The 22,325-nt window shown below is 45.8% G+C and overlaps 2 protein-coding genes across 3 annotated transcripts in view; one reads left to right on the plus strand and one right to left on the minus strand.

The window, feature by feature from the left end:
• Nucleotides 1-19,573, plus strand: part of cdh11 (cadherin 11, type 2, OB-cadherin (osteoblast)) — a 45,144-nt gene extending 25,571 nt beyond the window's left edge. The window contains exons 3-16 of the mRNA XM_049735914.2: nt 5,731-6,004; nt 6,243-6,382; nt 6,955-7,249; nt 8,066-8,185; nt 9,855-10,022; nt 11,044-11,231; nt 14,468-14,581; nt 14,644-14,783; nt 14,852-14,988; nt 15,831-15,952; nt 16,109-16,226; nt 16,677-16,928; nt 17,087-17,238; nt 17,314-19,573. Coding sequence (XP_049591871.1) covers nt 5,878-6,004; nt 6,243-6,382; nt 6,955-7,249; nt 8,066-8,185; nt 9,855-10,022; nt 11,044-11,231; nt 14,468-14,581; nt 14,644-14,783; nt 14,852-14,988; nt 15,831-15,952; nt 16,109-16,226; nt 16,677-16,928; nt 17,087-17,238; nt 17,314-17,676 — 2,436 coding nt within the window. The 5' untranslated portion in view covers nt 5,731-5,877 and the 3' untranslated portion in view covers nt 17,677-19,573. The remainder of the gene's footprint in view (nt 1-5,730; nt 6,005-6,242; nt 6,383-6,954; nt 7,250-8,065; nt 8,186-9,854; nt 10,023-11,043; nt 11,232-14,467; nt 14,582-14,643; nt 14,784-14,851; nt 14,989-15,830; nt 15,953-16,108; nt 16,227-16,676; nt 16,929-17,086; nt 17,239-17,313) is intronic.
• lnpk (lunapark, ER junction formation factor) overlaps nt 7,998-22,325 on the minus strand; it is a 42,615-nt gene continuing 28,287 nt past the window's right edge. For both annotated transcript variants that reach the window (XR_007485069.2, XR_007485067.2), the window contains exons 20-21: nt 8,679-8,850; nt 7,998-8,145 (exon numbers count right to left, since the gene is read on the minus strand). The gene's annotated coding sequence lies outside the window, so the exon portion shown is untranslated. The remainder of the gene's footprint in view (nt 8,146-8,678; nt 8,851-22,325) is intronic.

Raw genomic sequence — 22,325 nt, forward strand, 5'->3', positions numbered from 1 at the left:
GAGAATCACCACCTCTTTATACGCTGAGCCAGCGTTTCTTCCACTGTGTAACCACATGCACTTCGAGACACACACAAGGAGAGAGAGAGAAGTAGAAATATTTGATTTTCCTCAGGTCTGGCCTCTTTTTAGTCATCATTTGGTTTCTCTCTGCGGCCGATTGTCCCCCAAAAGAATCTCAGGCATTTTATTTTTCCTTTAGGCTCAAATCGTTTCCAGACGTTTCCCTTTGGGCAAAACACACACATACACGTGGACACACACTGTCACACAAACAAACACACACGCTGACTCAATCTCACACACACTCATCCAGTCTCTCTCTCTCTCTTTCGGTCTGTCTCTCTCTCTCTCTCTCACGCGCCCAGATGTCCTAAAGGGACACAGGGAGCTACTTGATTTCTTTTCAACACACTACAGAGTGCTGGTGTGGTTTGTCGGAACAGGTTGCTCTGCTTGCTTCTCCATTTTGGATTCAAGAAAGCAGAGGCAGCCAGGGCAACCTCGCCCGTGACCTCCTCAGAGTCGTCCGTTAGCAGCTGCAGAGCACTTTAGGGATTTTTAGAGGAACCCTAAAAACAGGCTTGAAATTCAAAATCAGCAGTCCCGCCCTCTAAATGTAATGGTTGTACTGTATTAGTGGAAGCCCTGGGTGTTTTTTTTCTCCCCTCTCCAAAACTATTTCCAAAGCCTTGCCTTTTTAATGCTTGGGTCATATCCAGTAAGTTGGGTTTAGTGTGTTGATAGCATCATTAGCTCAATTACAAGCCTGCTTATTATGTAAATCAGGTTACTGGCTGGAAGTCAACCGGCATTAATTCTGAACTTTAAGTAGGACTGCCGGTCTTGCCTCTTGGATACTTTTTTTTTATTTTTAACATTGTTCTTCCATCTCATTTAGACTGTTGCTGAAGTAACTTTCCGACTACTTAACACTTTTTGCTAGCCGTATTTTTTTTCCCCATTTCTGGAATGAGCTTTTTGGACAATGTTTCTGTTTTTTTGTTTTTTTTTTATAAATAAAACTTATTTTAGTCTCTGATGATAAATCATACATATTTTCCTCAGTAGCTTTATTTGGCCCACGACCCCTAACCCTCGTTTGAAAGTGTAACATTGACTCGTTTTCAAACCCTAGATTTAAAAACTATAGTTAAACTCAAATTTAACATCATAACCTGAGTTTCAAACCCTAACCCTAACCGCCCTACTTGAAAGCATCTCAAACCTTAATTTAGATCCATAATAATACACGAGAGGCTGGGGGGGGGGGAGAAACAAAAGAAAATCAGCAGCCTATGATTATTAATATTCACTTTGCAGCATGTACGGTAATGTAGTGCAACAGTCAATTATTGTGTCATTTCAACTGCGAGTCAGTAATTGCCATTGCAGACACTACTGAGCTGTGACAGAGAAGAAGAAAGAGCAAAGGAAAGCCAGATAAATGAAGAAATATGGCGCCGGAGTGAAGGCGTGAGGAGTATTCATTAAGATGCCAGTTAATTGAGAGTGCCCTCCGAGTTTCTATTTGAGTCAATAATGACCACGGCTGTGACATTAGCGCAAAGCAACACCCTCTTTCCCCATTTTAAATTGAACATTGGAGATTAGCGAATGGTAATTAAAAGGGCTAAACGGTGGAGAAAGTCGTTAAAGTGCGCCAAAAGCGTCGGTCGACGGGCTAATCTGCGACGGCTTTGTTTCGCCCTTCCGGCTTGGATGCATCTCATTTGGGCGGCCATTGAAAATTTCTGGAATTCCGAAAAGAGGACAAATCGGGTAGAAAGGAAGCTCGGGATACGCATTTGGATGTTTGTGAAGGGGTAATTGGAACAGAACATTCATTGTTTTAAATGATGTCCACATAATTGAGAACATGAGGCTGCTCGCGCAGTTGAGTCACGATGTTCTCGTACAAGAAAACCAGATAAACTTCCAAATGATTTTGATTAATCGTTCTGCGTTCCATCGAGCAGTGTTGCAAAACAAAAAAAAATGCTTACAAGCAGAAGATACGGCGGTTCAGTTTGTGTTTTAGCATTAGGCTAGCTGTTTTTTGCTAGGCAAAGAAAGCTAATGGTATTGCTAGGACAAGATAAGATTTTATGAGTCAATACATTTTCGGATTATGCGGTACCGCCTTGAGATATGAGTGGAATCAGTTCCGTGACCACGATCGTAACACAAAGCATTTGTATCTCGAATTATTTGACATTTAAATGAATAGAAAGTTTTTGTAACAAATTCAACGGCCATTGTGCTGTTCCTTCTCGTGTGCCCGCCTTTCCACCTGGGGGCAGTATAACACCTGTCCATCGTGACATCGTAAGCTCATCACTACAGCACTAATTAAGTCGTTCTATGCAGGAGATAAAGAATTTATGATAATCGGTAATGTTATGGGAACATGAAAATTGCAACACAAGGCATCAAAAAAGAACAAAAGATGATGCAACCGCACCGTCAACAGACAAGGACAAAATGGCAATCCCAAAACACGAGTAAATGACAATAGACCAGGCGAAAGATAAAAGATTGCGAGCGAGCGGCTCAATGACGCGGAACGTGCATCAAAGCGTGGGCGACTCCACAAACATGAATCAAACGGCCTAGCAAAGCGGATTGTTGTGCGACCACATGACATTTACATTCATCACGCTAATGTAGTACTACACTCGTCATGTGTGACTGTGCCTGCAAACGCTGGAGGCTTGTGGGCGCTAATTAGCACTTGAGTTGCACAAATGGCTCAGTGCTGATCAGATAAATACACACGTGCAAACGCTCACACACAATGTAACACACACATACAGTCATGGACACCTGTACTATACATATGCTTACACACAAACACACTAACTTGGAGTTTCAGTGGCGCTATTAGGTCATTAATACTAATTTACATGACTGCTGAGAACGCTTAGAAGCTTTTTTTGGATCGCAAGACGCGCACACAAGGACACACACAACTGGTCACCCAATTGAAAAGCAATTAGGTGTTAAGTTTCGCACTAGATTGTGTCCCAAATTTCAAGCTTTTACTCGACTTCCATGCAAATGAGTCACCCTGGGTGAACTTATGTGTGGGTGTGTGTGAGTAACAAATAAGCATCTCCAAGAACACAGAAAATGAAAACATCAGAGTACAGTCCTGGAGAACCCACACGTATAAAAACGAGAATCCGTGAGATCGCGAGAAACCAAAAGAAGAAGAAAAGTCACACTGTAAAGGACAAATAATGAAAGGATGATGTCCTTCATGGATTCAACTTGTAAATGCGACAGGAAATATTTTTTTTGTGAAATCTTCTCAATATGCAAAGCATGTCTAATTTTTCCTGCTCTCTGATTGGCCACACCCCTCTCCATCACTATTTTTTTCCACATCGTGTCCGATCAAGCTAAGTAAAAGTTCTGGAGGTACAAAATCGAAATAAATTCTACAGTTTTGTGCATCTGCAGCCTTACAGACAAACTCGAGAGATTTGCTTTTTCCCTCTACAGTAACAGAAAATCTCATTATAACCCTCACATGACCTCGTTTTGTTTTTGTTTGTATTTCATCCGTGGGATAAACACAGGAGAAAATAGAGCTCACATCTGGTGAGGAGGTTTGAGTCCGAGTTTGCACGTGGATCGGGAAATGGTAATGACAAAAATTTGCATTTCAGTGGTCTTTTTAAAAAAATGCACTACTTTTCAGGACTGGTGCTAGATACTCAATGTTAACAAGGGAAAATGATCATTATTAACCTAATTTAAACTGATTAATTACACGATGTGTATTTAAAACAACCACTCACTTTGAACAAATCTGCTTAGCTTAATGCTAACAAATAATGTAAAAAGCCAGAGACTGGCTAATGAAACTAGCTTGTCGCTTTTACGCATTAAACAATAGTTATTTAAACACAAATGGTGGATCAGCACATGTAGACAATATAATCCTTGTGTATGCAGACCACTTACCTGAAGAAAGCAAGTTGGCAAAAAAGCACTTTTATATCATTTAATCTTACAGGGAAGTATTTTAAAATACTTAAAATGCGTATTTATTAAACCGGCTTGCCGTGACATCGTAAATCTGGTACATGGGGGGGTTGAGGCACACTTTGGGCAACCCCCCGCACTTGACCCTGAAATGTAATCGTGTCGCTTAAACAGTGGCGTGTGAATTTCCAGCTTTGTTCGGACACATGTGGTGTCAGTTAGCGAGGTCGCAACCCCCCCCCCCCCCTCAAAACTCCCAAAACAGCGTGGAGTCTAATGTTAGCCAATGAATCACAAACGTCTCGACCAACCCGTGACTCTTGCCACCCGAGGGACACACACGTATATAAATATATACAGACACACACACTTTGTCTATTGTTCTAATGCGACTCTTGAGTCATGTGTTCAGACACAGGAAGTAGGAGGGTGAAAGAGGGCTTACTCACCCGAGGGAGTCGTTATCTCATTTGCTGCACAGCCAGCTCTTTCTTGCACCTCTGGCCAAGTCTGAGGAGGAAATAAATACATCAAAATGGTAAATTAAACGAATGTGCCTTTGTGCGCACCCCCCGCGCGGAATCTGAGCGGTGCCACAAAAGTTTGTTTTATAGCACCTCGTCAAATTTGGCCGTCATGTTCGGCCCACATGCCGCGCAAACTTATATTTGCAATTTAAAGTTGTTCACCTGTCGAGTAGATACGCTTCAAAAATGTTAGGAACAGGACACAAAATGGCAGCTTCCAATTATAATGGCTTTTTTTTTTTGTGGGTCTTTTCATATGCACCAAATTTCACAATAGTCGGTAAAACCAACCTATTCCAAAATGTGTGACAAGATGTTCCTGTCATGTTTTTGTCCTCAGAGAAAACAGATTAAATTCAAGTTTCATATTTGGAGGGTCACACTGTTGCCCCTCTTCTTTATAAGATATCCTGTTTCTCTATCAGAGCGGCACATTGCTTCTAAATAACAGATGAGGGGCAGCCAAGCAAAATAAGAACACCGCTGCAATGTTTGGTCAATTTCAACGTTTGGATCTGGTTGACGCTTAATTGACGCTGACACGCTGGTGATCCTTTGACAGCCGACTGAGATTCTGCACAGTTTGCATCCATTAAAATAAGTTGGTGGGGTTCTTGGAGTTTTATTAACGGTTTGGGCTTTAAGAAATTACTCAGTTTGGCGTAGAAATTTGCTTGACAATAAAGGTTTATTTTCTTCTCTTTCATTAGCCTTCCTACAATTAATTGGCTTTTCTAGTCGGTGCACAATAAGCTTGAAATGTCCTTAATAGAACATTCTTGCTTCCAAGGTTATTCCCCCCCCCCCCCCTCCCCTCCCTAAAACATACCTCTCCAACAAGTCCCATCCATCAAGTGTCAGGCATAATTAGCCCAGGTAGGATTAATTGTCGGTGCTACCTGCTTGGCTGATCATGTGATCAAGCAGGGGGCCAATGAAATGACCCCAGAACGCCTTATAGAGAGGAAGTGTTTGGCTGGTCATGTGATCAAGTGGGCAGCCAATGAAATGACCCCAATGGAGGGAAAGTTTCTTTGGCAATGATTGATTCAACATCAGCTGTTCAAATTAATTCAAGCCAATTCATTTCCAGATAGCCTTGATTGGCTAAGTAAAGGCGAGTCACATAACAAGGCTGCCGAACATCAGACAGGAAATCTTTCTTCACACTGAGCATCATCGGAATTTCCAACATTTTGTTTGCTTCCAGGCTCGGAGGATCGGAGGAGAAAACGACGCCGACAACTGTCCCGCGTGAAATCAAACTCCCAACATTCCCTTCGCCAAACAGGAAGTCACCTCAGTGGGGGCTGAGCTCCACTGAGAGGAACAAGAGAGAGAGAGAGGGTCGGCTTCCATGACGATGATGATGCTGAGGGCGTTCCTGGTGTTAGCGGGACTCTGCGCCCTTTGTAGCCTAGCAACGGCGAGTCGGAGAGGGCACGACTCCTTCGGTCATCGCCCCCACAGACATAGACATGCAGGTGCGACATGTTGGCGTTAAAATAATACATTTGTTGCTGAAGCGGGAGGGGAGGGGGCGGGGCAGGGGTACTTTCCCATTGTTTTGTCATTAAAACACTCCATTTGCCTCCCACACACATTTTCTCACTCTGATGTCCAACTGGGATTTCCATTGACGTGTTTTCTTGCAGCCCACACATATCTTGGCGCTAACCCCGAGTGGAAAGAAAACATTTGTGGCAACGTGTGTGTGTGCAGGTCACACGTCGATGCACAGACACCGGCCCAGGGTGGGCAAGGAGGGTCAGGTGCTGCACAGGTCCAAAAGAGGATGGGTCTGGAATCAGTTCTTTGTCATTGAGGAGTACACGGGACCAGATCCAGTTCTGGTGGGAAGGGTGAGTTGAGCCGCTGACAACATGCCAATGAGGGGAAGTGGGGTGGCGGGCGAAATCTATTCTGGCCATTGATTTCAACTTTTATAGCTGCGACAAATTCCGGCGATTTATATTGCGCTGATTTATATGGCAATGATTTTGTCTGACGGATATTTCTGCATTTTGCGATATATAATAAGTTTTGTAACTTGGATCCCTGTTGAGTATTGGATTTTCATGCACAACTGAGGTACTTACTGTCATGTCCGAATCTGCTGCTTCAGGGATTGGATCATATAAATTGCCTGAAAGAAAAGAAACAAACTGGGGTTAAAAAAAACAAAAAAAACAACTGAAGTTTAGTGCATGGGGTGGTGATTGGTGGCATCGAGTCTCAACAACCGAATCAATCAAAACAAGTGAGATGACATGGAGGGAGCGTCATATTTCACGCTCCAGAGCTTGTAAAAGAACAAGAACTTAATAGAACTGAGAACATGTCACCTTTAAACATCTCCCTTATTTCCAATGACACACACTAAAGTCTGTCTTAGCATCTTCCACTCAAAGCGTGATATGATTTTCTCCCGCAGCTCCACTCCGACGTGGACTCGGGCAACGGCAACATCAAGTACATCCTGTCGGGCGAGGGCGCGGGAACCATCTTTGTCATCGACGACAAGACGGGTAACATCCATGCCACCAAGACGCTGGACCGCGAGGAGCAGGCTCAGTACACGCTGACGGCGCAGGCGGTGGACCGAGATACCAACAAGCCTCTGGAGCCGCCCTCAGAGTTCATCGTCAAGGTGCAGGACATCAACGACAACCCGCCGGAGTTTCTGCACGGGCCCTACTACGCCAGGGTGCCTGAAATGTCCAACGTCGGTGAGTAAAACAAACACTTCCTCAAAGGTCAACGTCCAAAAGCTAGCAAGTGAGTGGCGCGCGTTAATGAAGTATTTGCCGGAGCTCATCATGCTCGTTCTTTCTCGGGAATGATCGATTGTCACGGTAACCCGAGCACAGGAAGCCAGGCTACACAACCGCGCCATTAGCCTGTACATTAAAAGGAATCAAGCGGCTGCGGCTCTCCAGACTAAGAGCTTCCGATATTGATAGACTCTCGGGTCCGGATTGGTTGCGGTCACGGGAACTCTTAACGCCGCTGAAATTGCGGCCGGCCGTTCCAGAGAAAGGACGTTTGAGCGATTTCGTTTCAAGATGGTCGGCCCGCTTGAAACTTGAACACTCGAGTCAGGCATGAGCAATGATTTTCAATGATGGCTCAAGAAGGGGTTTGAGCCAAGGTTAGCTGAATTAAAAGCCTAAGCTAACCCTGAGGTTTCAAAAGTAGGGCTTTAAACCAGGGTGAAGGGTTCCAAATATGATTTCAATTCAGGCTTTCAAACTAAATTTAGGCCTTCACATGAGGCTTTCAAGCCTCCAGGTTTCTCTTGCCACGTCCTATCTGCTTGGAATCCAAATTCTTTCATTCCTCAGTGAGGTTTGAACACCGCAGCGTAGCGTGCCGCTAACACAGCAGCGTGCAGACTAACAAAGACAGCCGAGCGGTCCCGCTCGCTGCGCGTCGGTCGACGTGCTCACCATGCAAACGTTGCCAAGCGCTCCTCGTTTCCTGGCTGTGCAGAACAACTCCTTTTTTTTGGTGAACCAAGTCAAACTGGGTTTTTTGCTTGGCAGGTACGTCGGTGATGCAGGTCACGGCCACCGACGCCGATGACCCCACGTACGGAAACAGCGCCCGCTTGGTGTACAGCATCCTGCAGGGACAACCGTACTTCTCAGTGGAGCCTCAAACAGGTGAGAAGGTTGAATTTTCAAATGACAAAAATACATAAAGATAACTGTTATATAATGACTCCAAAGTGGTGAGAAAAAAAAACAGAGCACTCAGTTTGGTGGTTACGGAGTCCTGGCCCTGACATTTGGACAGCACGAGGTGATAACAGGATGGATGTGCGGGGGTCACACAGAGTGGAGATGACAGTGCTTCACACAGAGAAACATCAAGTTGGTGGGAGTCGGGGGGAGGGACGAGAGGCGGTTGCCGTGGCGGCGGGTTTTCGAAGGTGGATTTGCGCAGAGTAAATCTGAGCTAATCAGAGCGGTGTCGGCCATTTGACTGGCGCGCATCCAAAGCTCACATTTCTAATTGGTTTGGAGATTATCAGCTTTGCGTGCTGTCACACATGCACACACGCACATGCACACACAGCTGGCCCGACGTGACCATAAAAACTTCAACACACATCAGCAGATTATCAGTGTTTGAAATATAGAAAAATAATCTCACACTTGATTTCTGGAGGTCACGTCAACCATTGCTATGAGATCACGCGGCTGTGGCCTGGTTCCCCGGGTAAGACGGGAAGAATCAAACATGCAATCACTTCCTCACCGCTGGAACGGGGCATCAAGTGGATTGGCACTCTGTAGAATAATCCTGCTTTTTTCCATTCGTCATCCTAGAACGAAGTAATGAATAAAACTGAATTAGTCGAGCTTCGTTTTTCACGGCGACTCGTCAAACGTTGGCACCATGCTTCGCCCACACATGGTGGTGAAAAGCTTGGCACTTTAGCGGGAACTATCTGTCTAGTACACCTGGTTTGAATGGGCTAACTATTGAACTGCCTTGGAAAAGTCTGTTCGGTTACAACAGGAGCCGAGTAACAGTTTTAACGCTCCGTTTATGGAGGAGCCGTCGTCCAAATTTGTCAACTTGTCCTGGACACATCCCATGGTCTAAAGTCAAAAACATTCCTCTTAAGTATTGCCCATCTGTCTAGTCCACCGATTTCAAATTTGGTAGCAGGAAGGAGTCTGGTGAGGTATGACAGAAGCTGAAGTCTTATTTGTTGCCATGCTCCGCCCACACACCGTGAATAAAAATAATTAGGTTGGCAATTTAGCATCGTTCATCTGTGCAGTATACCTGGTTGAAATCGATAAATTCACCGAGAGGGTTCGTACCAAACTTTATTGCCACGCTTCGCCCACATACCGATAAAAACTCAGTCGCTTGGCAATTTAACACGGTCCATCTGTCTGCCAAACCTGATTCAAATTTCTGAATTGATTCTGTTGGACGAGTCTGTTCTGGTTCAACAAATGATACTGAAGCTTGAGGCTGAGTCCAAGTTTGTCACTACGTTCCACCCATATTCCGCAATGAAAACTTGAAAATTGATCATTTACCTATTTGTCGACTTCATCTGGTTTATATTTGGTAGCAATCGGATGAATCCTGCCGAGTAGCACTGGCGGACCTAGAGGGGCGTGCCACAGGGGCACTTCCCCCCGTGCTTGGACCCACTGGTGCTAGGCCAGCTAATTGACTTTTGGATATTTTCAGATTTTTTTTTCAGGATTCTTTTCACCTGTCCCTTATTATTTTCCATTGCCTCCCGTGTCAACCGCTTTCACAGATTTGATTGTAAAAGTTCAAAGCGCATCTCCACACCTGCAGGCATCATTCGCACGGCGCTGCCCAACATGGACCGCGAGGCCCGGCAGGACTATGATGTGGTGATCCAAGCCAAGGACATGGGCGGCCACATGGGCGGCCTGTCCGGGACCACCGAAGTCAAAATCACACTCACCGACGTCAACGACAACCCACCCAAGTTTCCGCAGAGTGAGTGCACGTCACTTTTTTACTTTGGATTTATTATGAATACACATGTCACCAAATCCGCTTCTGTGCGCGATAAAGTGCGACATGAAAAGCAGCCGTAAAAACCGCCACGCAGTTACAGTGTACACGTATCACCAGGCGGAGCATCTGGAAAGTACGAGCGGGAGCACCTGTGAAAAGAATATTCCAGATGGCGCCAATGAGGACGCTGATTACATATTTAGCACTTTGAGAGAGGCAGTGGAGCTAAAAAATGAAAATACCCTCTCCCCCCCGACAATCATAAAGGATTTTTCTGCCTCTTTCTTTTGTTAAATAAAAATATCATCCACTTTCCGGTTTCTCTTCCCGTCCCCGTCATTATTTCTCTTTTAGAACAAGCATTGAGACTTGACTTTTATACAATTCAGCGACACGGGCGATAACAAAAGCCCAAGCAAAAAGCTCTGAAAAAGAAGAATTTCTTTTGCTCTTGATCCGTCACATCGTTGTTGGCACGTATCAATTACTCGACAAACTCCTTTTGTGAGCTGCCACCGCAGCTCGTCGAGCTTGTCGCCCTGGAAAATGAAACGAAACGCACCGCCATCCAGCCATACAAAATACATCCTGACCTGAAAAGATGATTTCCGTGCTCGGGAAATAGTCAAGTTAGCACCTTATCCCGCTAGTAATGTCACACTATGAGAGTGTTGATCTTCCGTATGAATAAAACCCAAATGGATGTTTTGCTGGTGGAGGTAAACATGAGAGAAATAGGACGAAGGAGGGAGGAGAGGTAAGAACACATGCCGAGATTTAGAAGTGGAACGAGGGCAACGGAGAGGCAAGGGGAATACAAATGAGCGAGTATTGGCCCTGCAGGAAAGGGCGGAGCCTGAGACAAAGAGCATCCATCTCATCATCTACCCATCGATTCAACTATCTACCGGCCCCATCGATCCACCCATCGTATTTTCTAGGCTCGTCTTATTTAACAAACCGCGATCCGATCGGACTCTGGTGTCACCCCTCCCTGCAGGCGTGTACTCCATGGCCGTGCCGGAGGACAAAGTCGAGGGTGAGGAGGTGGGCCGTGTCAAGGCCAAGGACCCCGACATGGGTGACAACGGGATGGTCAACTACCGACTGACGGACGGAGACGGTCTGGGGATGTTTGAGCTCAGCACCGACTCGGAGACCAGGGAGGCCATCATCAAGCTCAAAAAGGTAATTCTACTTCCATTAAAAAGAATGTTTTGGACAGAAGAAGTTTGGAGGTCAGGATGTTCTCAACTCAGACTTGAGCCCAGTAACTGCACTTCCTGTCTACGTAGAACACAAAGCCATCCGTCCATCTGGACAGCCAGCTCACTGTTATTCAGTCTGTGGGAAAATCTCTGCCTATAACCCGACTCGATCGATACAAATCTTCTTTTGTCTCGATACAGCAGCTCAGCGCCACTCTGAGACTCCGGCGGCTTTAGTTTTTTTTCTTTTCCGTTGCTATCAGGAAATGAGAGCATGAATTTAAAAAAAAAAAAGAAATAAACCCATTTGAGTGGGTCGGGGTGATGTGGTTAACCTCGAGTTCAAGCGTTATCCAAAAAAGTGCGGTGGAGGCGGGCAGCTGTGCGAGCGAGCGAGCGAGCTCAATGCGACTCTTGACCACATCCAATGCCGAGAAGACACATGAGAGATGACTTGTTGGCCATTGAAAAAAAGAAAAAAAAAGATGAAGGCACTGGACGTTCTCGTGTGGTTACCAGGGAGGAGCCCCACATGTCAGCCTTTTGTCCTGCTTGGAGCTCAGATTTTCCATTTTAAAATAAGAAAAAGAAAACAAAAATGCCACATCGAATCTATCAGTCAGAAGGAAGCTGAAAAAACCACTTGACACATTTTACAGAAAGAAGACAAAGGCAAAGATTGTGGAATCTAATAGCGGCATCCAGAGTTTTATTCGAGAGGAAATTGTGGCTATCAAGCAGAATGGTTAAAATCGTGAAACTGCAAAAATAGAAGGAATTGAAGGACTGAGAAGTGCAAATTATGACATAACCGAAAATATTTTGACACCTACGATCCATTTAGCTTCAGTGTGCATGTGTGTTGGATGATGACAGGAAGCAATCACCCCAAAAATCCTTCATTCCAATTCACTACGGCTCTTGTAATAACGGCATCAGAGCCCGAGGCTGATTTGAAGTGTGTGTGTGCGTGCGTGTTTATGCATGTGTGTGCGAGCGAGTGAGAGTTGCACGCGTCATGAGACCCACTTGGACTCGATCTGATTACAGTGTCCTGATTCTGATGCGCCGCTTCGTGATTATTGAGTCCTGATGCCTCTCAGGGGAAATCATCACCTGTTGGCCACTAGAGGCAGCACATACACACACACACAGACACCTGAACACTTTGAAACCTGCGTCGGGAGAAGCCTTCACTAATCTCTATTCTCCCACTCACACATTCACGCACACCGGCATGAGCTTTAATCAACTATTCTCTTTCAACTGTGTCCTGACGAAAGCACTTTGTGGAATATTAAGAAGCGTGTGTGTGTGTGTGTGCATATGCGAATGTGTGTTTGTGGGTGTGTCACTGTGAATAATGTCATGAATGAAAGTGAGCGAGCGATCCGGAGTGTGACCAAAGCGATGGAAAAAAAAAATGAAAGAAATGGGACACCTCGGTGACATTGGCTTCCCGCTGAGTTTGTCGCTGACATGTTCAAGTTCTTTCGGGTATTGTTTAAAGGTAGGGATCTGGGTCTGTGTTAAATCTCGCCCAAAAACAGTTTGACACTTTTGTCGTCACATGGCAAGTTTTTGGGATTTGCTAGTGTGGCAATTTTTTTGTATTATTTTACATCATTTTATAAAAAGAGGCTTTAATGGCACTGAAATTTGCTGTCAAACTAAACGGAGAAATGGAAGTCGTAGGTTTAAAACAACTAAATAACTTTTGGTCATTAGCTTAACGCTAACAGATAATGAGAAACACCACAGGCTGGCTAACAAATATGTGAGCGTGTTCTTACTCTTTAAGCAGCAGATATTGGATCACAAATGGTGGCGCAACACACGTAGATCGGCGATTGACAAAACTTGGAGGCATATTTTTTTTTTATCCCGTGTGAAGAATTACTATATCGCCATGGGTTCAGTTTTACATTTGAACATCCGACCACTGTGACTAAACGCTTCAACTCTTCCGCGTTGTTAACCTTTTACGAGTCAACAAGTTCACTTGAGTTTGACGCATCTGCGTCGGGGACGACGGGCAGCTCGTCGAGACGGAACAGATGTTTTGCGCCGCTCTGTATTGCCGCTAATTAAATCTGTGATCACTTAACTGCTGTCATCACGCCGCTCGTAAAAATACCCGGTTAATGCAGCGAGCCGCATTTGGCTACAGGTGCTCGACTGGCCGTGTCTGACGATTGGCTGAAAGGTGAGCCGCTCGCGATACATTGAAAGATCTTAGAAAGGGAAGTGTTTTGGGGTTTTTTTTGGGGCAATGAGTAAACAATTCCGAACGCAGCCGAGCATTTTAATCCACGTTAACACCAGCTAAATTGTGTGTGCGCGGCGCCTATACATGCACAGCAGATTTACGGGCCTGCCTCCTCCCGTCGGGATTCCATTAAGCGACACTCCGGACTGCCGATGAGGAGATCAAGCTCTCACCCGGGACGTCTGCCATGTTAAAGCTCCCGCAGCTGCTGGAAAAACAGTGTCGAGGGAGGAGAAAGCGTGTTATTATCCCGCTTTCTCGGGAGAAAGGTTGATGCGGCGAAGAGTGTTATTTACTGTCATTACGTAGACAACAGAGATGCGGATAAGCCCAAACTGGTACTCTTGGCACCGCACGAGAGCGTATTATGGTTTTCGTACGACGGCTGACTATGCAGAACTTGAAACTTGCTTGCCCTGGAGGAGGTTTAAAGCAGTGGTGCTCAAAGTGAGGTTGCAAAAGGACTCATAAGAAGAGTTTCTTAGTATTGGTATAAAAAGAAGCGTTTCAATGTATGTAAAGCAATTACAAAGACATGTTTCCTGTCCTCTTTTAGAGAATCCTCCCAAGCACAGTTCAGCGTTCGGCGTTGTCGGCTATTGTGTGTCAGTGCCTTCCCACGAATACAAAGTAATCGAATCACGGCTCTGTTCAATATGGGACAATTGAATCTGTGGCCGATGACAGTCATTTGAACACTGGACTAGAACATTACTCGACCACCTAATCAATTGTGTTCTCGATGGTTGGGGTGGTATTATATAACTACGGTACATATATTTTGGGGTTCCCCACGTTTGCTTGTCAGTCACTGCAAGACTGCAGCAGCTGCATTCGTGTAGCAACAGCTCCCCCTAGCAGCAGATGAGGACAGCGCACCGGCCGGTCCAACGTGTGGAATGCTGACACTAAACTGATGAGGGGTTTTTTTTGTGTGTCGTCCTCAGCGAGTGGATTTTGAGACCAAGAGGTCGTACACGCTGAAGGTAGAGGGATACAACGTGCATGTGGACCCCCAATACCTGGCCTGGGGGCCATATAAGGATGAGGCCACGATAAAGGTACGTTTTTGATAAGTGATTCAAGAATCACCTGATTAAAATGTGTGATATGACTTTTGCAGATTTCAGTGGAGGATGCAGACGAGCCCCCTGTATTTGTAGCACCCTTGTATACCTTTGAGGTGGAGGAAAACGCCCCCGCTGGTACTCAGGTGGGACGCGTCCACGCCAAGGACACGGACATTGCCAACAACCCAGTCAGGTATGACGACATCACAGTTTGACCTGAGGCCGGTTTGGGACTAAGAGTTCACGAACGCCTCTTTGCAGGTACATGATTCCGCGTTACACGGACGTGGAGCAGTTCTTTAGCGTCAACTCGGAGGATGGCATGATCACTACCACCAGACCGTTGGATCGAGAGACTCAGGCTTGGCACAACATCTCTGTGTCGGCCACTGAGATTGGTGAGTCATGCATGGTTGGGGTTATGGAGTTCCTCCAGAGTGCAGCAAAGAGAAATCATATCAAACTCTCAAAATGGCACGGGGTGAAGTCATGCATCTAAACATCTATGTCGTGTAGCTATGACTTAAATAAAAATGGCCGATGCAGCGAGAAAAGACCAAAGGCAGAAATCCAAATTGACCAGTCGGCTCCCCCCTCCCCCCCCGAGCCACAAGGGGCCCCACCCTGGCATTCCGCGGCCAGCAGCTCCGGCTCGCCAAGTGCCGTGCGGTTTCCCCGCGGCGCTGTCGACGCCAGACGGCCAGATGGAAACCGGCTCGTGGCCCGCAGAGTCAGGCTAGGCTAACCACTAACGGGGGCCCTGGGAAGCTAAGTAGAAGCCTGCTAATGACGGGGTGCTGGAAAATTCAAATGAGAGGGTCCAGTCGCAACAGAAAGTGAGCTGCAGTTTCCGTTCCTGAAAAAACTAACGTGCTAAAAAAACGGTCAATGAGAGGCTCGGTCCTATTTATGTCATAGATGGTGCTAAAGGAAGTCTACACTTTTTCAATGGACGTTTTTAAGAATGGTGGACGCGTGCAGGGAAGGTAAAAACAACAACAAAAAAGTAGCAAAAGAAAGAGTAGGATGGAAGGGAAGAAAATTGAGTGGAAGGAAGGAAACAAGGATGCATCCTTTATGAAGCTTTTTGATTACGCAAGCGCTCAGAATGTTTGTGTGAGACGCGTGGGAGGAAGCAGCAAGCATGATGGCGGCCAGTCTTACAAGCCTTGCCGATGTGGGATACTCAAAATACACCCTCGGGGCTTGATTGACGGAATATCTTTTTCTGTGTACGCAGGTGGCCACCATCAGGACACCAAAGTACGCGTGAACATCAAAGTGAAAGACAGGAACGACAACGCTCCAGAGTTTGCCACCAACAACGAAGTGCTCATGTGTGAAAGCGTCGCACCGGGAAAGGTGAGGATGGAGATCATTGTGAAAACCACTTGAAGATACAAATTCTAATTTGAAAGGCTTCAAACCTGAACAGCACTAGAAACCCTTCAGTGAAACTCTCCTCCATTCACAACTCCAATTTGACACCCTAATTTGTCTTTGTGTCATCCATCGCAGGTCATCGAAACAGTCAGTGCGGTCGACAAAGACGAGATGGCTCATCGTCAACATTTCACCTTCCGCCTGGCGCCAGAGGTGGCCCACAACCACAACTTCTCCCTTAAAGACAACAGAGGTGAACCACCTTAGCATCACCGCTAACTTTCTGCTACACACACATACACGTCCACACAAGTATGACTCCATATCCTGGGGGCCGCATTAATTAGATTGTGGTCTCCATCCATCTGTCCGTACGTCTTCGGGGGGGCGTCGTGATTGAATTAAGCTACGAGAGAATCTTCAAGTAACAGCCAGAGCGGACGAGTGGACACAGAGAAGGAATCCGTGGTGATAATGAAATAGAAGCAAAGACACGAGACAGACGTGTTGGCAGCTTAGCACGTAGCAACAGACGACGGCTCACATCTGAGCAAATGAAGCTTTGCCCTTTTGGATTCAAGCTGCTCATCTAGTCATTTTCAAGTATTTGGTTCCTTGAAACCCAAATTCAAAACACGCAATTCCCGAATTGAGAAAAAAGCACATCTGCTGACCATCTAGTATCTGTCCCCTGTCCACACAGACAGCACGGCCAGCATCTACGTGCTGCGTAAGGGATTCAGCCGCCTGACGCAGGACGTCTACTTCCTGCCGGTGGAGATCAACGACAACGGCGTTCCGGCCATGAGCAGCACCAGCACGCTGACGGTGCGCGTGTGCTCCTGCGACAGCAAGGACACCATCTTGTCCTGCAACGTGGAGCCCTACGTGCTGCCCGCCGGCCTGAGCACAGGCGCGCTCATCGCCATCCTCGCCTGTATCGTCATCCTCCTGGGTAAGCTGGAAAACATTCCGGTGATTTACGTCTCGACCGAGAACCGCCCGCCCACCGACCGCGATTAGATATCCTCGGATGACGATTGCATCGTAATTAAACCGCCGGAGGTTCGGTTACAATCTGCTGGAGCAAGCGTTTGATTGTGTGCCCCGCAGTCATCGTGGTGTTGTTTGTGGCACTGCGGCGCCAAAAGAAAGAGCCTCTGATCGTCTTTGAGGAGGAAGACATCCGAGAGAACATCATCACCTACGACGACGAGGGCGGCGGCGAGGAGGACACGGAGGCCTTTGACATCGCCACGCTGCAGGTAACCCGAATTTGAATCCCGACGCCACCCGTACTAAGCCTTGATGAGAAACCCTAACATCGAGTCTGGTTTCAGAATCCAGACGGCGCCAACGGCTTCCACCCAAGGAAGGACATGAAACCGGAGCTCCAGTTCCCCCTGCGACCCGGCGGCCACCCGGCAGCCAACAGCGTGGACGTGGACGACTTTATCAAGACGCGCGTCGCTGAGGCCGACGGCGATCCCACCGCGCCGCCCTACGACTCCATCCAGATCTACGGCTACGAGGGTCGCGGCTCCCTGGCCGGCTCGCTCAGCTCTCTGGAATCGGTGACCACCGAATCTGACCTGGATTATGACTATCTGCACAGCTGGGGTCCACGCTTCAAGAAGCTGGCCGATTTGTACGGCACCAAAGACTGCTCGGTTCACGACGGCGATGACGACGATGACTGTTAACGGTGGACCTCCTCCAGAATAACAACAAATTCCGATGATTCCATGAGGATTTTTGCGCCGACGCCTTCCCCACTTTCTCCCATTTCCTCCCGAGTAACAAATGCCGAGAGCTCCCGACTTTACCGCTTACGGACCGGAGCGGAATCGGGCGGGGAAAAAAAATGTATCACTTCACCAGTGTGTGTTTGGAATTTACTTAGTGCAAAAAAAACAACAAAAAAAAAACAGTTTAGCTGAAATTAGAGGTTGTGTACACTTTTGTGGACTGGATTCACAAACGTCCTCGAGGTTTTACCCCCTTGACGGGGTCCCTCCAGATCGCCGTCCGAGCCGGACCGACGGTCCCGCCGTTTGTTGTTGCTGTGCGATACTGCTAAGGACTGACTCTCTGGGTTGTTGATACTGTCTTGGCAGTACGGTGGCCTTAAAATAAATCAACAACAACTCCGGAGGCCAACACACACGAGACGAGACCAACGACGTAAGACGCTTCAGTAGCTGCGAAAACCAGGACTGAATCCCTGTGGTGAAAAACAAACAATAAAAAAAAAAACAAGACCGGATTGGACGTACAAAACGGTGGATGATGATTTGTTTTGATCCCTCGATTTGTGTCCTATCAATCATTTCCACTTAGGGTTGCAAAAGGGTGAAATATTTCCAGTGAATTTCCACCGGACGTTAAACTGGGGGGGATTTTGAAAAATATTCCAAACTGGAAACTTTTCACAGGAATTAGTTTTGAATTGAGGGTAATCCAATCCAAAGGTAATTCTTCAAGCATTAATATAAAGATTTGTTTTACCACAAGTAGACAACCTCAAATGATCTCCTTGCCCAACTCATTCACTCTGCCATTGCCGTCAACATCGATTTTAACTGAGCTGGCACTGAATGAGTTAAGAGGCAACTTTTTCCATCTTGTAAATTCCTGGGTTAGTGTCATTTCTTTAAATAATACCCATTCGTCCCCATGGAAAGTTTCCCACAATTTTGCAACCCTACTTCCACTGATGATGATGATGATGATCAATCATAAACGAGTAAAAAAACAAAAACCCTGTGAGATCTTAAATACCGCCTTAACGGACACTCGCCGTGCATTCTATCCATCCGTTGTTGTGTTTTGTTCATTTGATTATTTTCGAGTCAAAAAAACACAAGCTAGCTAGCCTCCGTGTTTGCAAGAGAATGTGCAAAACGAGTGGAGCGTTACACTCGTTGGAAACACACACGATGGGAGGTGTTTTCTGAAAGGCCGGGCGACATCTGTTGCATCAACATGTGTTGCAATCATTTCAGGAAACACATATACCCCCGTCCACCCCGAGAAGCCAGGACGTCATTTTTTTTTAAGTGGTTAAATTTCATTTTTTTTAATTATTATATTATTATTATTATAATTATTATCACTTTGTTTTTTATCAGTATTATCATTATTATTGTTATTTGGATTGTTGTTACTTTTGGCGACACGTTTAACTCTTTGGCCGGTGTACCGCCGAAATGTTAAGCGTTGGCTTGTTTTGCTTCCTTTGCCTTTTTTCGTTTGGCTTGTTTTCCGTCATTTGGCGTTTCATCGCGGTTCCTCCCCGCTCGAGGAATCCGGCGAAGCGACCTGTTTGTCGCTCAAGAGAAAAACGCCTGGTTTTTATTCTTCAGTCGAGTTTTATGGTACCGATTTGTACAATTTTAAAAGTTCTTATTTTTTAGTATACATACAGATATTCCAGTATTATGACAAAAAACATGTTAAGATAAAAAAAAAACAAATAAAATGATTCAGCATCACACTTATATTTTCTGAACATTGTACCGTTGCTTTACTATGTGCTTCAATCTACGAAGCGAAAAAAAACAAACTTTGAAATAAATGCTCTTTTTATAAAAATGAAAACGACAAGTGTTTTCTTAGGATCTCGCCACTTTTAGATTGCACATTTAATGATGTTTTGTAGTCTGAACCAATTAAAACGCAGGATAAGATCACCTGAAGGAAGCATCTTCTATTATCGCTTTTATAATTACACTGTGTATCGGATGAAGGGTTGGAGCGATCCCGGGCCTACTGAAGCTTGATTACTTTTTAAATCATCAAGTGGCACTTGAGTAAACAGGGAAATATATGTGTATGTGGGGGGGGGGGGGGGGGGGGGGTGCATTGAATGGATGTCCTTGGGTGGTCCGACATTGAGTTAATTAAACATCTCTGGTCTACGGCGTGTCGGCAAGTGTGCCAGCGAGAGCGCGCTTGAGTGTTAGGCCTCTTATTTTTGTTTATCAAATTTATCCGGCGTCCTTGAACGCAACACCGGGTTAATGGAGAAATGTGCTAAGTGATGAGGCCATTGAGTTCATTAGTCAAACGTGCTAACTTCATCATAAACTCCATCCATCCATCCATCCATCCATCCATCCATCCATCCATCCATCCATCCATCGGATTTTTGTCTCTATTGTGTTCAATACCAATTTGCAATTGCTAAACCGCAAAAGAAAAATCATACAAACTGTGCACAAGGTCACAAAGCAAGCGTCATCCATCGCAACAATGGAGTGTGTCCGTGTGTTTACGTACATTTGCGCGCACAGAGGGGAGGACAGCGTCGGCCCGGGTGAGAGTGAAGGTTATGTAAAAGCAATCAGAGGCCTGTTTAATCTTTCAGAAAGAGACAGTGCTCATTTGCATAATCATCATCTCCCTTTCAGCAGCATTGCAAGAGACTGACGCTCAAGCGTGTGCGAACGCACATGCGTGGAATCCTCCTCATGGTCGGAATTATCACGGGGCCGCATTGAAATGCAAGGTTCAAGTCCTGGGTGAGAGAAAACTCCTCAAGTATGGAGATCACAGCGCGGCTAGCCGGGTCTCACTTTGCTTCCACGCAAGCAGGCAGCGAGAGCCAAATCCGTGTCAAGACTTTGAAGAAGGAAAAGACGACGAGGGCGAAACGAATGTGTTTAAACAGGATGCAATTAAACGCTGGGCCTCCTCTGAGGGTGGCCGCTGTCCCGCCGATGACTTTGCACTTTGACAAGCCTGAACGGAACAAGACGGCTCGGATAAAAGAAACAGCGGCCGAGGCGAAATGCATTTGGGACAAACACTGCCGACCACTTCAATGGCAAATTTGTTTTGTAGCCATGTTTATGTAAAACAGCCACAATATCCGTACTTTTACAGACTGTAATCTTTTGCAATGTTTGCCACACGTCTGAGGGGAATATGGTGATGATCTGGATTCCCCTCCTCCTTTCATTTAGCATCAACTGAACCCGTTGACACTTAATGCATTTTTAATGAACTGATCTTTCATTGCGAATCTACAGTTAATTTGCCCTATTATCAATCCTCTGCTGCGGCGCGGCTATGCGTGTTGCATTTCCGTACGTGTGTGTGTGTGGAAGTTGTGCAGATGGCTCGGTCACGCCGTTGTGGTCGCAGCTACGGCTAGAAGCAAAGCACAAGTCATGATGCAAATGGTGTGTGAGAGCGTCTCCATAATTGATAAGACGCCGTCGTTCCACCACGCTCGTGTCGGCTTCGAGTTAAAGAAAAAGTGTCATGTGGCCACGCTTTGATCTGCCTTAGCGAAAGGTAGCGCTAAGACGCCGCCGCCACTTAAGTGACGTGGAACTTGTTGGCAACTCAGAGGTTTCCTCAACTTTTGAGGACACACCAAACGATATATATTCATTGATAGCTGAACTATGAAAATATGGAGCTGGAGTTATTTTCCTCACAGTGGGTGGCGACTAAAAACAGTTTAGCGTTACGGTAAGTAAATCAACTAAATGCTAAATGACTGTTCTTGATGGATCGTTCCTTCTTGTTTAAGAAGACGAATGGAGAGCGCGTCTCCGGCTTTGGTTTTGATGTGACAGGTTCCAGCTAGGTGCTTAATTGAAGCCGGAGGCGTCGACGAAGATGAGTCAACACACTGCTAATTGATTTGTCAGAAGCGAGTGTGGAACCCACTCGGTATACAGTTAAAATTATCTTAAAACTAAGTTCGCTTCAAGGAAGATGTCAATTTCTTTTTTAACTGTTTTAAACATCATGCGCATTTATTTTTTTTACCTCGAAACGGCAAATTATGACAGATTTGGAGTATTTTTAAACTGAATTAGAGTTTCGAGTCAGGGGAAGATTTACACGGTTGTATTTGTTTATGTGAAGCAATTTTTAATTGTTTCCAGGCTATTTTTCTTTCACACTAAGTGCAAAATTAAATGTTTCAACAGTTAGCATACTTGTGTTTTTAGTCACCATTTGTTATTCTACTCACTAATCACGTTACAACACACAAATATTCCCCAACCCCGCCCCCTCCCTTTTGAGCCCGTATCCTCGGCAACAGGCCTCCTCCTCTTTCTTTTCCTCCTCGGTGACACACAGAAGTGATTTCAAACTTTTAAATGGTTTCTCTGCGACTTGTATATCCTCTAATTGTTATTCATAGTGCTGTCAGGGGAGGAAGAAGAGCAAAGTAGGAGGAGGAGGAAAGGTGGAGGAGAGGGTGGAAGGATGATGGATGGACTTGTAGCCATTGACAATATTCCAAGTGGCAGCACCGTGTACTACCAATAATGCATTTGATTCATAGGCACCTTTTTGGCCACTGAAGGACACCGTACAAATCCATATT

Source organism: Syngnathus scovelli, chromosome 12, assembly GCF_024217435.2.
Source record: "Syngnathus scovelli strain Florida chromosome 12, RoL_Ssco_1.2, whole genome shotgun sequence".
Classification (NCBI taxonomy): domain Eukaryota; kingdom Metazoa; phylum Chordata; class Actinopteri; order Syngnathiformes; family Syngnathidae; genus Syngnathus; species Syngnathus scovelli.